The sequence below is a fragment of the Schistocerca gregaria genome, chromosome 5 (genome assembly GCF_023897955.1).
Source record: "Schistocerca gregaria isolate iqSchGreg1 chromosome 5, iqSchGreg1.2, whole genome shotgun sequence".
NCBI classification, from domain to species: domain Eukaryota; kingdom Metazoa; phylum Arthropoda; class Insecta; order Orthoptera; family Acrididae; genus Schistocerca; species Schistocerca gregaria.
The window spans coordinates 199406452-199423427 of NC_064924.1; the positions used below are offsets into that span (position 1 = coordinate 199406452).

General features: G+C 43.4%; 1 protein-coding gene across 2 annotated transcripts in view; it reads right to left on the reverse strand.

Annotated features, from left to right (window-relative positions):
- Window positions 1-16976, reverse strand: part of LOC126272808 (WD repeat-containing protein 89) — a 264167-nt gene that overhangs the window by 204575 nt on the left and 42616 nt on the right. For both annotated transcript variants that reach the window (XM_049975994.1, XM_049975995.1), the window contains exons 3-4: window positions 13089-13205; window positions 11565-11665 (exon numbers count right to left, since the gene is read on the reverse strand). In XM_049975994.1, the coding sequence (XP_049831951.1) occupies window positions 11565-11665; window positions 13089-13205 (218 nt within the window). The remainder of the gene's footprint in view (window positions 1-11564; window positions 11666-13088; window positions 13206-16976) is intronic.

The following is a 16976-nucleotide window of genomic DNA, read 5'->3' on the forward strand; positions in this document are numbered from 1 at the left end:
TCTGATAAATTATTACCATTGGAAGAGACTATCAGCACCATCCTCCTTATTTTTTTCAAATTGATACTGGTTTTTTAAACACTATTGTCAATTCAAGAACATATTGCAGCCTGGGCTCTCCTATACTAGAACCTTTTCCTGAGCAGCTGCAAAGCTACAGTAATGAAACTATTGAAATAAAGAATAGTTTAGCACTATGGTTCAGTACCTAGCAGCATCCCTCTCAGCCTGCATCCTCATGGTGACGCAATGGGAGTCACAAACATTTTGAGACTGGATTTTTTCAATGTCCTTGGTTTAGAATTCCACAAATTAATGAATCACATCCAATCATTTGTCCCAAGTTCCTATCGGTGACACCTTTGTTCAGAACGTGTCTCAGTTTTCTTACTCCATCCACCAACATCACTGACTTTGAAGCACATGTCTCTTTACTGCCTTCGATCACGCCCAAGTATTTTAAGGCACGGAATGTTCCTTTTGCTCTGTGTGACAAAATTCGTGATGAATTGAAACACCTACGTGAGAGAAGGAACTCTTATCCCATTTACAAACAGGGAGTGGGCCACACCAATTGTGGTCAGTGAAAAATCATATGTACCATTGAGGATTTGTGAAAATTCTAGGTGAAATATCAATTCCCAGCCTGTCATCAACACGTACACTGTTCCTAAAGTGGAGGGTATCATGGTGCACATTGCCGGAGGCAAAATTTTTGCAAAATTTGACTTACAGTATGCTTACTTGCAGCTTCCCAAGGACAAAGCATCCAAAAGCTTACTGGTCATCATTCCAACGGTATTTGGAACACCTCATGAGACATTTGGAGCTGGCAAATTAATTGAACAACAACATTATCATTGTCAAAAATGCACAGGTTCTAGCAACCAATTTGGAGTCCTTGTTCAGGGCGCACTCCAATAGGCTAATTTGGAATGCAATAAGGAAACATGTTGTTTCTTCATGGAGCAAGTGGTATATCTGGGACACAGTTTCAGCACATGAGGGAAACACCCCACTCCACATAACATCAAAGCTACACAAAACCTACCAGCCTCCTGAAATGCCAAACAACTCAAATCAGTGTTAGGCTAACTCAAATACTACAGAAAATCCATTCCTCTTGCAGCAGCAAAATCATCTCCTTCACAAGAATGTTAAGTGAACATCTGGCATTCCAAGAACTGAAACAGGATCCAGTCCATCCTATGTGCCTAATGGCATATGATCTTTCCAAGCCCCTGATAGTGGCAGCAGATGCATCTAATTACGGCTTGTGGACCATTCTTTCTCACAAAGTTGACAGAGAAGAACTCCCATATTGTGTTTGTTTTGATGACATAATGAAGGCACAGCAAAATTACAAAAAATGGTTCAAATGGCTCTGAGCACTATGGGACTTAACATCTATGGTCAGCAGTCCCATAGAACTTAGAACTACTTAAACCTAACTAACCTAAGGACATCACACAACACCCAGTCATCATGAGGCAGAGAAAATCCCTGACCCCGACGGGAATCGAACCCGGGAACCCGGGCGCGGGAAGCAAGAACGCTACCGCACGACCACGAGCTGAGGACAGCAAAATTACAGTCAAATAAAAAAGCAATCCTTAGGTTATCAGTTTACTGTTGAAGAAATTTCATGCTTATGTGTACGGATGGGTGGTGATTTATCCTGTTAACGGATCGTAAGCCTCCGTTACCAAAGTACAACACTTATGCTAACATTCCAACCTGACTACCATACTCTGAGAAGTTTTGCAATTGGCAAAGAGGTATTGGCCAAGTGATCATAAAGCTCTAGAATGTTCAGATGTTCAGGCCTACTGGTACTGCTGACAGGAGTTATCCACTCTCTGTGGTGTCCTCTTGCTCCAAGGAGAAAACAGCCACATGAGAGTAGTCATTACACATCCACAACAACACCATGTACTGACAATACTTCATTAAAGCCATTGGTGTGTGGGCATCACCAAATAGATTGTGTCGCAAATGCATAGAACACATGCTTGTAGCTGGCACAACACACAACACAAGCAGGCAGCACCAGCTGGTCGGTATTTTCTTTGGCCTGACGCAACATCCCTGTGGCCTTGCATTCATCTACAAGGGGCATTCAAAAAGTAAAGAAGCATATTTTTTCCTGAAAGCAAGCTGGTTTTATTCAGGATTTCAATAAGCTATACTAATCACCACTCTTTTGGTTACAAAACCCTTTATTATCTCCGTTCAATGTGACAGCCTTATGGTACATTACTGGAAGGGCCTCTATGCCAGCATGATACCACTCTAACGGTCAACATTAGAGTCAATGTCTTGCTGCATCAATAGCCTCCCCATCATCCACATACTGCTTCCCACCGAGTGCATCCTTCATGGGACCAGACAGATGGAAGTCGGAAGGTGAGAGATCTGGGCTGTAGGGTGGATGAAGAAGAACAGTTCAATGAAGTTTTGTGAGATACTCTCAGGTCTGCAGACTTATGTGAGGCCTTGCATTGTCATTGAGAAGAAGTAGTTCATTGGCATTTTTGTGGCAATGAACAAGCTGAAGTTGTTTCTTAATTTCCTGAGGGTAGCACAATACACTTCAGAATTGATTACTGCGCCATCATGGTGGACATCAAACAGAATAACCCCTTAAGAGCCACAGAATACTGTCACCAAGACTTTACTGACTGAACCTTTTCTTCGGAGGATAGGGGATGTGGTGCCATTGCATGGACAGCCGTTTTGTTTCCAGTTCAAAGTGATGAGTCCATGTTGTGACGACACTTGATAAAAAATTGTCATGATCAGCCTTGTAACACACAAGAAATTCTGAACAGATAGTTCTTCATTGCTCTTTATGGTCTTCCATAAAGGATTCCAGCAGGCACACGCCTTTGAGTACCCCGAATCATGGCTGTGTGTGTCAGCACTACCAACAGAGATGTCCAGTTGAGCAGCGAGGTGTCTGATTGTGATCCATTGATCACCTCAAATGAGAGAGTCCACACGTTCCAATGTTGCAGGAGTCAATTGCTGTGTGCAGCCAACCGGACAGCATGTGGGTGATCAGAGAGGTACTTATGACTTAGTTGTGATGATTACAGGCAGCTTATCCAATGACTCACCATGCTTTTGTTCACTGTCAGATATCTGTAGACATTCTTCAAGTGCCTATGAACATCTGCAATGCTCTGGTTTTCTGCCAAAAGAAACTCAAGTAACAGTTCTCTGCTTAGAACGCACCTCCATTACAGATGCTCTTCTGAAGGCTACATACAGTGCCGCAACCTATCAGAACTTCATGAAATTACAGGGTCTGAAGCAGAAATATTCCACGATGTTCCACAACAAATTCTTCTGCACTTCTGCACTCCCCCACCCCCCAACCCCTACTGCAGCTGAAACTGGCTGAGTTGGGCACCCTTCGTGGATTTCGTGGTTGATTGTGAAAGATGCTGGCAGCAGTTTTCCATACTTATCACAGATGCACTCAGTGTCATCAACAGAAACCATCCAGGCCTTATCCCACATCTTCTCAACTGAAATTCTCCCAGAAACCACTACAACGGATAATGACCCTCAGTTCACAACAGCAGAATTTCACAGTTTTTGTTTGGAGAATGGTGCAGTTTTCATACATAAAGTGCTCTTCCACCCTGCTTCCAACAAACTGGTGGAGAGGTTCGTCCACACTGACAAAGTTGCACAAACAATATGATCTCAACCAGAGTGCTTCCTACCACTCCTCTCCAAAGAATGGGCAGCCCAGCTAAAAAACTCCATTGTCAGCTAAATCAATCACTAATGTCTATCATCCATCCCAACACTCTCCTGCCCCCACCTGGCATTCATGCCTTAACTCTTATGACCTTCAGGATCCAGTCTGGACACTAGTTTTTTCTAGGGTCCACCAACAATGGGTACCAGCTCAAGTTGAACTCATTCTGGGCAGAGCAATGATTTAAGTCCAATCATGTAACAGTTCACACTGAAGGAAGCATATCAAGCAGGTGCAGGCATTGGCTGACCAGACAGAAGAATTTCACAAATTTTTGTTGCATAGTCAGTCCCCTCAAAGGCCAAGAGTGTTGAATGGCACCACTGGCTACTTAGCCATAGGAACTGCAGACCACAGAATCCGGGACACCAGTCTTCCGGCAGGCCAGGCACCCACTCCCAAGAATGATAACAGCAGTCTCTCATATTCTCCGCTTCCACAGGCATCACCATTTGGGATGCTGAGATGTCTCACCAACTCTCCTGTAAGGGGTGAGGGATACTTTGTCAGGGTTCACAGCCCTACAGCATAATAGCGTTGCTCCACAGGTGATGATGATGACGATGATTAGTGTTTTAGGGTGCACAACAACAAGGTTATCAGCGCCCTTTACCAAAAGATCAATTCAGAGCAGATCTTTGTAAGAAGTGGTGATATTCAAATTGCAAGATTGGACACAGCAAATCAAAACAGGTAGATAAAACTAGAAATAAAAGAGCAGTACAAAACAGGTAAAAATAAGTAACGGTGGCTGAGTGACCACTTACAAAAAAGGGGTGACCAAACCACTGTACAGCACATTAAGACCTCAATCCCAATATTTTGGGAAGAAGTCCAGACATCACACAAAAGCGAAAAACTCTAGCGACACTCGCCTCATTATTAGTTAAAAGAGAGGGCAGGTCTGGTGGAAAACTGAAATCTTCCCTCAAACCCCCATATAAAATACACTCAGTTAAAATATGTTGTATCGACAGCTGTGTCGCACATGTCTGACACGTTGGTGGCTCCTCACGACGTAACAGAAAACCATGTGTCAAAGGGCAATGTCCTATTCTAAGCCGTGTAAGGGCTACTTCCTCAGCTCGTCATTGTCGAAAGGAGGTGAGCCACGGTCAGACAGAATCCTTCACCGCTCGCAACTTATTGTCCCTCATGTCCAGCCACTGAGCCTCCCACCAACGCATGACCTTTCAAGTCACGAAAGATGTTATTGCCCGCGGGGGGAAGGAACAGCGAGCAGGAGGTGTGATGGAGCAAGCCTCCTTGGCAGCCGCATCTGCAAGTTCATTTCCAGGAATACCTATGTGCCCTGGAACCCAGCAGAAAATTACATCCTTACCCTGTTGTTGCAAGAGCAGGAGTGCGTCCTGCACTTCTTGCACCAGCCGATCGGCTGGGTACATCTGTTCAAGAGCATGTAGAGCACTTTGGGAATCGAAGCAGATGATGAATTTCGTGCCACAGTGTCGGCGCATATGCTCTAATGCTTGCAGAATGGCAAACAGTTCTGCATAGTAAACTGAGAACTGCTCTGGGAGCCCTATTCTACGGACAGTATCGGGAAACACAGCAGAGCAGCCCATAAAATCCCCGTTTAGACCCATCTGTGTAAACAGCAATAAAATCTGAATGGCGTTCTAAAATCTCAGTAAGTTTAATTTTAAAAAGGTGGTCTGGGGTACAATACTTCTTGTAAGCAGCCAGATCAAGAAGTATCTTGGCCTTGTAGTAGCCAGGGAGATCCCCTACTCCATCCCTGGCGGAGGACCTTAATGCCCTCCAGGTGTACTGACTCGAGACTCTCATTTGCACGGATGTCAAATGGCTTTGTTGCCTTCGGACGGTGGCGGAAGAGACGTTCCAGTGCCGGCTGGGAAAAGGTGTTGGACGCCAATGAAAGAGAAGTGGACTTGACCTTGTACGCGTGCCGTACCACGACGAGAAGACGCCGAATGTACAGGGGAGGCTCTCCCGTCTCGACACATAGAATAGCAACTGGACTCATGCAATAAGCCCCCGTCGAAACCCTAATACCCTCATGGTGAATCACATCCAACATTTTGAGGTAGGAAGGTCGTGCAGAGCCATAAGCTTGACATCCGTATTCCAGTCGAGGTCGCACAAAGGCCTTATAAAGTTGGAGCAGACGTGCCCTGTCGGCACCCCAGGATCTATGACTGATGCATTTAAGGACGTTTAAAGCCTTGAAACAGCGGACTTTTAGATCCTTTAAGTGTGGCAACCATGTAAGCTTCTCATCAAAAAGAAGCCCGAGATATTTCACTTTTCCCATAAAGGGGAGAACAGTGTCTCCTAGTTTTAAAACAGGGAGATTAAAAAGAAAACGGGAACGGTTAAAATCTACACAAACAGTCTTCTCCAAAGAGAATTTAAAGCCTGTGGTCTTAGACCATTCCTCCAATCGCACGAGTGTCAGCTGTAATTGGCGTGTAGCAGTTGTAAGGGAGGAAGACGCACAGAAAATGGAGAAATTGTCCACAAACAAGGAGCATTGTACGGGTCGTCGTACCATGGACGCAATACTATTGATTGCAATTGTGAAAGCTGTTACACTGAGGACACTGCCTTGAGGGACACCGTTCTCCTGCTTAAAACGGGCAGACAGGACATTCCCAACCTTATACTTAAAATACCTATCAGACAGAAAGGATCTGATGATTGTGGGTAAACGCCCACGGAAACCCCACTCATAAAGCTACTGCAAAATGTTATGCCTCCAGGTAGTATCGTACGCCTTCTCCAGGTCGAAAAAAAACCCGAGAAGGTGTTGCTTACATAGGAAAGCATCTTGTATCGCTGTTTCGAGTAGGATCAGGTTATCGAGGGTGGAATGATACTTCCTGAACCCACACTGGCAGCGGGTAAGTAAGGATCTGGATTCCAGAACCCACACCAGGCGCCTATTGACCATACACTCAAATGTCTTTCTTACGCAGCTCGTGAGACTAATGCTACGATAGCTACTGGGTTCGGTCCGATCCTTGCCTGGTTTTAAAAGTGGAATTAAAATCGATTCTTTCCACAAACTAGGAAAGTCACCTGTCTTCCAAATTTCATTAAAAAGTTGAAGGAGGACTTCCTTTGACCGCAGATCCAACTGCTGCAGCATGCTATACGATATCAGGTCTGGACCAGGCACAGTATCCCGAGAGACTGACAGTGCAGAGTCCAACTCCCACAAAGAGAAAGGCTGGTTGTATACCTCAGTGTTGTTTGAACGGAAATCAAAACCAGCCCTCTCCTGTGTACCCCGATAGCAGAGAAATTCTGGGTCCTGGCTAGAATCGGCCGTAATAGATTGAAAAGATTCTGCCAGGCGATGTCTCTTGGAGATGTTAAGAGACACCCCCGCTCACGTATAGCTGCTACTGGCGGTAGAGAGTATCGCCGTGAGATCCTCCTAATGACTTCCCATACTTTGCTTGAAGATGTGGACCTATTGATGGAGTTCAGGAACTCACACCAAGACCTCCGTTTACTCTCCCTAACGATTCGTCTCGTCCTTGCCCGTGCTATTCGGAATGTTGCCAGATTCGCATCAGTGGGGCACCGATGGAATCTTCTCAAAGCCGCCCTTCTGTCTCTGATTGCGGTACGACAGTCATCATTCCAACAAGGGACAGGCTGCCTCACAGGTGTTCCCTTTGATTTTGGTATGGATACATCAGCGGCATGGTGCATCACCGCCATAATGTGATCCACCCAATCCCGGACGCCTTCACACTGTTCAAAAATAGCCAACTGCCGGTAGAGCGTCCAGTTTCCCTTCCAGAACAACCATTTCGGCGGCTGTTTGACACAACCCATTTCAACTGGGAGATGGAGCCAGATACGATAATGGTCGCTGCCATGAAGGTCATCGGCTACGACCCACTGAGCAATGTCCGCAAGCACAGGCGAACAAATAGAGAGGTCTATGGCAGAAGACGATCCTGAAGCAGTGCTAAAATGCGTGGCCTGACCTGTGTTCAGCAGTATAATGCCTGGAGTCCTGATCAACTGCTCAATCATCTGGCCTCTTGGGCAGGTTTTGTTTGAACCCCATAATGCATTATGAGCATTAAAATCTCCTAAAATGAGAAAGGGATGGGGTAGCTGATCAATAAGCTGTGCGAGGGCTTCACTGTCAATGAGCTCAGCAGGTGGTAAATACAAGGAGCACACTGTGACATTAACCTGGGCCAGGATCCGAGCTGCAACCGCCTGTAGCGTTGTGGTTAAGGGCACAGGTGAGGAGTGGAATGTGTCCTTGATGAACACTGCCACCCCACCCTGAGCTCTATTACCAGTCAGGTCGTCTTTCCTGTACATGTGATATTCTGTAAGCACAGGCGTATCAGTCTTTTTAAAATGTGTCTCTTGCAAAGAGATGCAAAAGGGGTTTTCCTGTACTAACAGCCACAATTCTTCAAAGCAAGGTCTGACTCCATTCAGATTCCACTGAAGTATGGGAGCCATATCAGCGTTTCGGTTTAGATTTCCCCCCGTCTTTGCGCCACGCTGGTGAGGCACTTGTGGAGCGAGTGACAGCAGAGGGGCTGCCAGGTTCTGGGGAAGAGGTATCAAAATACATGATGATTTCCTTCTCATCAGTCAGGGATGCCATGACGACATCCAATGGTGCCTTTGGCAGATTTGGCGTCAAACGCCGTGCCCCTTTCCCTGGTCCCATTTTCTTTGTGGAAGTCGGGGATGGGGGAAGTGGAGAGGCACTCTATTTCTGGAGGGCCTTCGAAGGCTTTAGTGTAGCTTTCCCTGCAATAGCGGTGGGTGCAGTCGGAGCAGCCTGAATAGCTACATCATTATTGGTAGTGCTCTGGCAGGTAGAAACGCAGGTACAGGTATTGGTGGAGGATACTGATACACTGGACATGGTCTGCGTCGAAGAGTCAACTTTTGATGCACGGTTGTGCACCAAGGAGACATAGGATGTGGCAAAGACAGGGGGTTTTGTCGCCCTATACTCTTTTTTGGCTTCCACATAAGGTAGCCTCTTTGTCACCTTGATCTCCTGAATTTTTCTTTCCTCCGCGAAGACAGGGCAGTCTCTGCTCCAGACGGGATGGCTCCCAGAGCAGTTGATACACAGCGCTGGAGATGTGCAGTTGGTCCCAGCTTCATGAGCTGCCTTGCCACATATACCGCAGGTCGGTTCACCCCCACAACTCATAGTCGTATGGCCAAATCGCTGACATTTGAAACATCGCATAGGGTTAGGTATATAAGGCCTAACCCTAAGTCGGAGGAAACCAGACAGAATGTATTCAGGTAAGACAGGCGAATTGAAAGTCACAATGAAGGTGGCAGATTTCTCAATAACTCCATTATTCCTACGTGTCCTTTGTTCCACATCTACAATCCCCTGTGTTGCCCATTCTTGCTTCAGCTCTTCTACCTCGATATCCATTAAATCACGGCAGGTGACAACGCCTTTACTGGAGATGAGGGAATTGTGCAACTCGACAGTAACATTATACTCGCCTAACTTGGTTGACTTTCGAAGCAGCTCCACTTGCTTTGTCCTCGTAGTCTCAACTAACAGGGTACCATTCCTCAGGCGTTTGATAGATTTCAGTGTACCTGCGAGTCCTTCTAAACCTTTATGTATGTAGAAAGGAGACACTTTTGCAAATGAGCCCTCCTTCCTCTTAATCACGATGAAAACATTGTCATTTACGACTCCATGAGCCCTGTCACTCTGTTCTATCAGCATATCTGGAGGACTAGCCTCCCTCATGCGCTTTACTGATTGCGAAGGTGGTGAAGGGAAATACGTGTTGCCATGTGCGTCCCATGAGCAGCTAGGGAACTAAACGTCCGCCCAGACAGAGCCCCGCATGCCTGGGTAAGCCTTATACAACTGAGGTGCGGCAGGTTCCTCAGAGGTCGCCCGCTAGCGACTGTTCCGCCTCAACAGCCATGCATCTTATCGGCGCGCAGCACACCTTAAGATTGAAGGGTTTTTTATAGAGGTATGTACCATCCTCGCAATCCAGGCAATCAAGCCAAGATCCCCGGTCCCTGCGACACACAACGTTCCACCGCTGCGCCACATGGTGGTCGCTGAAGCATGCCCAGAGCTTACGGTGTCAGAGGACTGGCGGCGCACATCAGTCCACAGTTCGGAGACCCCGGGTTCGCCAAGCCCATACCCAGCAAAGAAATGCTGAGTCCCCTGAGGTGTCCTATGCCAAAAATCACTGGGGCTACTATTGCAAACATCCCCACTGCAGTTCTGAGTGGACACCTCATTGATAGGTGGCAGCTGCATCGCGTCAAGAGGGCGCAATCAGTGAGGAACTATTCGCGCTTCTGCAGGATCACATGCTCAAAACTATATCTGACTGTATCCGGGGATGTCAACAGTATTTAGGCCAGCAAATGGCTATTCCTTGTCAGTTCTCTAGGAATGAGCTTTCTGGAGTTAACACCAACAGCTGCCATGGTTCCTCAATCATAACTCTCCTGGAATCCTCTCACAACCTGTCATCTGACAACAATCTACTTGTCAGTGATCTTCACCTCTGACATGATATGGAGCCATTAGCAGTTGTCCTTAGCTATGCCAAGATAGGGTCTCTACACCGTGGACCTCTGGGACCTTGATGTCAGTTCCTCATTAACCAGTACTTTGTTTCTAGTAACTCTGATTCAGTTTTCAGTGGCCGACAGACCATCACACTTATGTATCATCCACTCTAAAGACATAGACTTAAATGTGAATGTTTTTTGTATTGTTTAATTACACCCTGCAGAAGGAGTATTAAAGTTTTATGTCCATTTTAATAAACTTGCATTTCATTATTTACCTGGGCTTTACTTCCCAACGTCAAACCCAGCATGGGTCACTGAAGTTTCATTTGTCTAGCCTCTGATTGGTCATCAACTTCTATGACAGTACACAATATTGCCAAGGAAATACAGTGGCCAGGAATTCCAACATACTTGCCAGTTAAATGCATATCTGTTAAACAGCTCTTGGAGTAGATTATGTACCAACATCAGTTTCTAACACCACCATCCACAAGCATTCACTCAACTATATTAAACACACTCTACAGATAAAAAACTTACAGAGACAACTCACACTTTGTGATAGAAAGATATGATTTTAAAGAAGGAAACAAGTGATTCAAGTTATGCAACTGAGGGACTTCGACTGTTCACTGATGTAACAAAATCGAACACCTGCTGCTGTCTTTCCCATGTTATTTATTATGTAGCTATCAGTGTCGGCGATTCAATATACCATCTTCAAGTCTTAACTGACATTGAGGAGGTTAACTCCAATCATATACACGAGTCCACCAGTGGCCAATATATAGGAACTGATTTCCGTATACTGTAACAATGATGTTGTCTCTCCAACCATCAACTATCAACTGTTGGTAGTTGGTTGAAAGGACTGCTGCAGGTATTCCATTTTATTACCTAACTCTCAAGGTCTCCCAATCAACAATGGCACATCACTAATGAAACACGATTAAAATACTTCAACATTAAAATGGTAATTAATGCAGATAAGCTGTTGTTACAGTTATTTAAGAGTTGCAGCTGATAAAGTGATGCCACTCTGCTATCTAGGACATAATATTACCCAACGTAATCAAAGGAATGGAACAAGAAGCACAAAATACATTCGAACAATGGAAGTCCAGGATGTAATAACAATAGTAAGGAAAGGATAGATTGCTAGTCAGTTCTCAATACCTCTATAAATACAGATTTGTTAGACACACAGAATTACCAAAAAATTGTAGTGATTTACCTTTCAATTCAGCAACACAGGTCTTGCTTCGAAGATCATGAACTTTTACAGTGCCATCTAATGATGATGAGTAAAGCAAGTGCTCATTCTTTGATGAAAATCTGTGGGAAAATTAATGCATGTAAAGCATGAATCCAGGCTAACTGTTTTACATATAACAACCATTATATAATGAAAAAAAGACCATAACACATAGAGTACATGCCAAACATGTATGTTCTCTACTTTTTCAGAATATTAGAGTTTGGCAAAAATGACTTATTTTTCACAGATATTTTACTCCACATGTCCCTATTTATTAGTAAAGATAATTCATCTGTTTTGTTATTTTTACTCTTTCAGCCTACTATACACTTCCCTTATTTATTGTACTAATAAAGGAAGGCCACGACATTGGAATCACAGATTTACTTCAAACTTTGTACACCTTCAGTAGGCCATTGGAACAACATAATGTGCAAGTAGTAAGATGCACTACTCTGGCAATTCCGAAAAATTCACAAGAGGCAATTCTGAGCAAATCGCAAGAGAAGTTCTACGCAACTATTATGCGGCTGATGTAGCTGTGAATAGTATTTGCATGTCAGAGTCCTTGGTGGTCAAGTGGTTCATGTTTGAGCTTCGTAAGATGAACATGTATGTGACAACGGTTCAACTACTGCTTGAACGTTCAAACCCCGCCGCCACTGCTCATATTATTTAATTTGTATGACTTTTGAAAAATAATATAACGAGGAAAAAAAATCACTTGTATTTGCATGAAGATTCAATTTATGTTTTCCACGTCTGTATGACAAATACCATCCTGGAACATGTGATGAGAGCACATCCGACAAGTAATTGTATCACTCTTGTGGTCTCGCACATTGAAATTAATTTTTTTTTCTAAGCATGTCCCTCATCCTTGAAAATTTAATTACAAATAGTAAATAGTCAAATAACACATGAAATTCACTACAACTTCATGAAATTGCACATGGGTTGTTTTTTCATTATATTATCTCTCAAATGACATACAAATTAAATAATGTGACCAGTGATGAAAAAATACAGATTAAAAAGTAAGTGGTTGCAAGATTCGAGTTGTCACCTCATACACAATCTGCTTGCAACGTGCATACACTAATCACTTGACCACAGTGACTTGTAATGATTGGCACCTTCACACAGATACATCAGTTACATAATAAACGCGTAAAACTTCTCTTATTATTTGCACATTATGTTGTTTCAATGGTCCACTAAAGGTGTACAAAGTTTTAAGTAAAGTCGTGATCTCAACTCCGTGGCCTCGCCTTGTTAAGAAGTAGTTAAAATGTAAATGTGAAACATACAAAAGTCATTTGTTGTATGACGCACAGTTTTAATTATTTCATTTGCCATAGAGTCCTTAGAAGTTAACTACCAACACTATCATATTAAATAACATATTTTTGTCAAAAATGACTGATTAGTCAAACAAACAGCAACTTCGAGTTTCAGGGAATCATTAACATAAGTCTTAAATTTGATTTGGTTACTTACTTTACATCTGTAATTGTGCTTGTATGAGCAGGGAAACTACAAACACGGTGCAGATTACAGACATCATACAATGCTAGTGAGTAGTCTGAGAGACCGAGTGCCACCGATTTTCCGGACCTGAAAAATTATGAGTATTACATTTTTTAATTATATGCAATGTGGAAATTTTCAGTTAACTGCATTGCAGATTTAAAGCAGGTACAAGGAAACAGCTAGTGGGAAAGTAATCAATGATAAGCTTTGATGGTTACCTAGGAAATATACCATGACCAGATGAGACAAAGTCAATAAAATAACATAAGCAACAGAGCACATTTACAAAATTGTGACACTTTAACAAATTTATCAGTAGCTATTTGTTTGATATTTTTTTATATGCCCAAACATTTTGATTGATCCAGTCATTCATGCAACACATTCAGTAAATCCTATCTCGTAGGTGATTTTCCAGGGACTTTGAACAAATCTGATTATATGCTGAAGTCACAAAAATCATGGGATGCCTCCTAATATTGTGTCAGACCTCCTTTCATCTGACGTGGTGCAACATCACAATGTGGCACAGTTTCAAGAAGTCATTGGAAGTCTCTGCAGAAATACTGAGCCGTGCTTCCTGTATAGCCATCCATAATTGTGAAAGTGTTTCCAGTGCAGAATTTTGTACATAACCTGGCCTCTCAATCATGTCCCATAAATGCTCAGTGGAATTCATATTGGGGGATCTGGGTCACCAAATCATTCACTTGAATTGTCCAGAATGTTCTTCAAATCAATCATGTACAATTGTGGTGCGGTAATATGGGGCACTGTCATCCATCAAAATTCCATGAAGTCCATGAATGGTTGCAAATGGTCTCAAAGTAGCAGAAATAATCATTTCCAGTCAATGATTGGTTTAGATGGACCAGAGGACCCAGCCCCTTTCATGTAAACACAGCCCACACCATTATGGAGCCACTACCAGCTTGCATAGCACCTTAATGATGACCTGGGCCCATGGCTTCATGAGGTCTGCACCACAGCTGAATCCTACCATCAGATCTTACCACCAGAAATCAGGACTCATCTGACCAGGCCACAGTTTTGCAGTCATCTAGGGTCCAAGTGATTTGGTCACAAGCCCAAGAGAGGCACTGCAGGCGACGTCGTGCAGTTAGCAAAGACATTCGCATCAGTCATCTGCTATCATAGCCCCTTAATGCCATACTTTGTCACACTGTCCTAACACATATATTTGCTGCACATCCCACATTGGTTTCTGCATTTATTTCATGCGGTGTTGCTTCTCTGTTAGCACTGACAACTCCATGCAAATACCACTGCTCTTGGTCATTAAGTGAAGACTGTCAGCCACTGTGTTGTACGTGGTGAGAGGTAATACCTGAAATTTGGTATTCTCAGCACACTCTTGCCACTGTGGATCTCGGATTATTGAATTCCCAAATGATTTCAAAAATGGAATGTCCCATGTGTCTAACTTCAACTACCATTCCACGTTCAAAGTCTGTTAATTCCTGACATGTGGCCATAGTCTTGTTGGACACCTTTTCAGATGAATCACCTGTGTACAAATGACAGCTCCACTAATGCATTGCATTGTTGAACATTGTGTAATCGATACTTCGCCAACTGTACTGTCCATATAACTATCCCATGGCTATTGTCACCTCAGTATACATTAACTGTCAGATTATTTCTGCTATCCCAACATCAGATGATGAGTAATGTAATTGGATAGATAAAAAAAACTACTCACCAAATGGCGGCAGAACATACACATGAAAGACAGTTGTAAGTAGGCAAGCTTTCGGAGCCAGTGGCTTCTTCTTCAGGCAAGAGGAGGACTGAGAGATGTAGGAAAAGGGGTAGATTTCGGGAAAGTCACCCAGAACCACATGTCAGGGGGGGTCAGAGTAGACTTACCAGATGGGATGAGAAGGAAAAACTGATTTCTCAGAACTCCGCAGGTACGAACTACTGCTACAACAGGTCTTTCGTTCTCACCAACCACCTGGGCTTAATTTATGTTAATTTCTTCCATCTCAGCAATTCTTCACAGTAACTATTCCTTTCTTCACTCCATTTTAGTTTTCTGTATCTTTCATTTTCTTACTTGTGTATTTTCCGCTGCCCCCCTTCCACCTCTGTTATGTACAATGCGCTTAGCTTTTCATAGTTACTAATGGGTGCATGATGTTTAAGCAGTAATCTCTGTCTTGTATATTACCCTATCTTCCACCTTTAAGCTTTCAGGTTTTCAAATCTCATCCGGTGAAAATTTATGACTACCACCAAATTATAAGTTAGGATGAATGGGCGTAGACAAAGGGTGTATATTGGCAACACCCAATATCCTGTTGCAAAGCATGCTCTACAACATGACAATCGTGACCTAGGTGCCTGTTTCATCACACATGACATCTGGATTCTTCCCCCAGACACCAGCTTCTCAGAACTCTACAGGTGGGAACTATCGCTACAATGTGTATTTGGTTCTTGCCACCCGCCTGTTCTTAATTTACATCAATTTCTTCTTTCTAAGCATATCTTCAAGTAACAACTCCTTTCTTCGTTCTGTTTTAGTTTTCTACATCTTTCATTTTCTTCCTTGTATATTTTTTGCTGCCGTCCCCCCCCCCCCCCCCCCCACCGCCCCCGCCCTCCTCCTACCTCTGTTACATACAATGCACTTAGGTTTTCACTCTTATTAACTGTCTGTCTGCTTAGCTGAGGGATAAGTGTTTGCAGTGGGTCTGGGTTCAATTCCTCCACTCAATCTCATCATCACCGCACACAAGTCACAGAAAGTGGAGTCACCTGAAATAAGACCTGCATTCGGTAGCTGAACTCCCGTCAGTTGGCGCCTCCAAACCAACAATGCCACACAATCACTTCTTCCCCCCCCCCCCCTCCTTATTAACTGGTGCACAATGTTTAAACAGTAATCTCTGTCTTGGACATTACCCTGTCTTCCACCTTTCAGTTCTCAGGTTTTCAAATCTTGTCCAGTGAAAATTAAAATACCAACAATCAGTCAGTCTTTCCTTCTTATCCCACCTGGTAAGTCTCCCCTGACCCATGGTTCTGGGTGACTTTCCCGAAAGCTAACCCTTTTCCTAGACATCACCAGATCTTTTCCTTCACCACTCTTCCTTCCCTTCCAAACCTTCTACCTGAAGAAAGAGCCACTAGCTCCGAAAGCCTGCCTAATTATAACCTTCTTTTATGTGTGTGTTCTGCCACCACTTGGTGAGTAGATATTTTTATCTATCAAATTCCATTATTTTGTCAAAAATTTATTCTTTTCATTGTTAAATTATGAGTAGTGATATTCTACTCAAATGGATAATTACTGGAATTAATAGTAGATTACTTTGTTTATGTATAGTGGAAGGAAAGCAACTAGTTTGATGAAAGCCATTGCTCCTTCTCTTATACCACTCAGCTGCTTTTTTTATTTAATACTGGCTACGTCAAGCTCTGTTTGATACAAACACTACAGTTATGTGAAATTTACGTCCCTGACAGATATTCTGACAAACTGTACAGCAGTGGTTCTCAGGCTTTCTGAGACCATTACCCTAAGTAAGGGTAACCAGACACTGGCTAGTAATCTCCCCCCCCCCCCCCCCGGCATAAATACACACACACACACACACACACACACACACACACACACACACACACACACAGTGAAACAGATTACATCAACAACATTAGTACGTTACTAAACCCCTTTAGAATAAAAAAGAATTTTCTGTGAACACTGATTTCTGAAATGACAATAGATAAATGATTATTTAGCTTCTGTGGGTGTTTTATTAAATAAGAAGCTAATGAGTCCGTGAGACAATTGGTGCTGCTTATTTCTAACAATCTTTTATTATA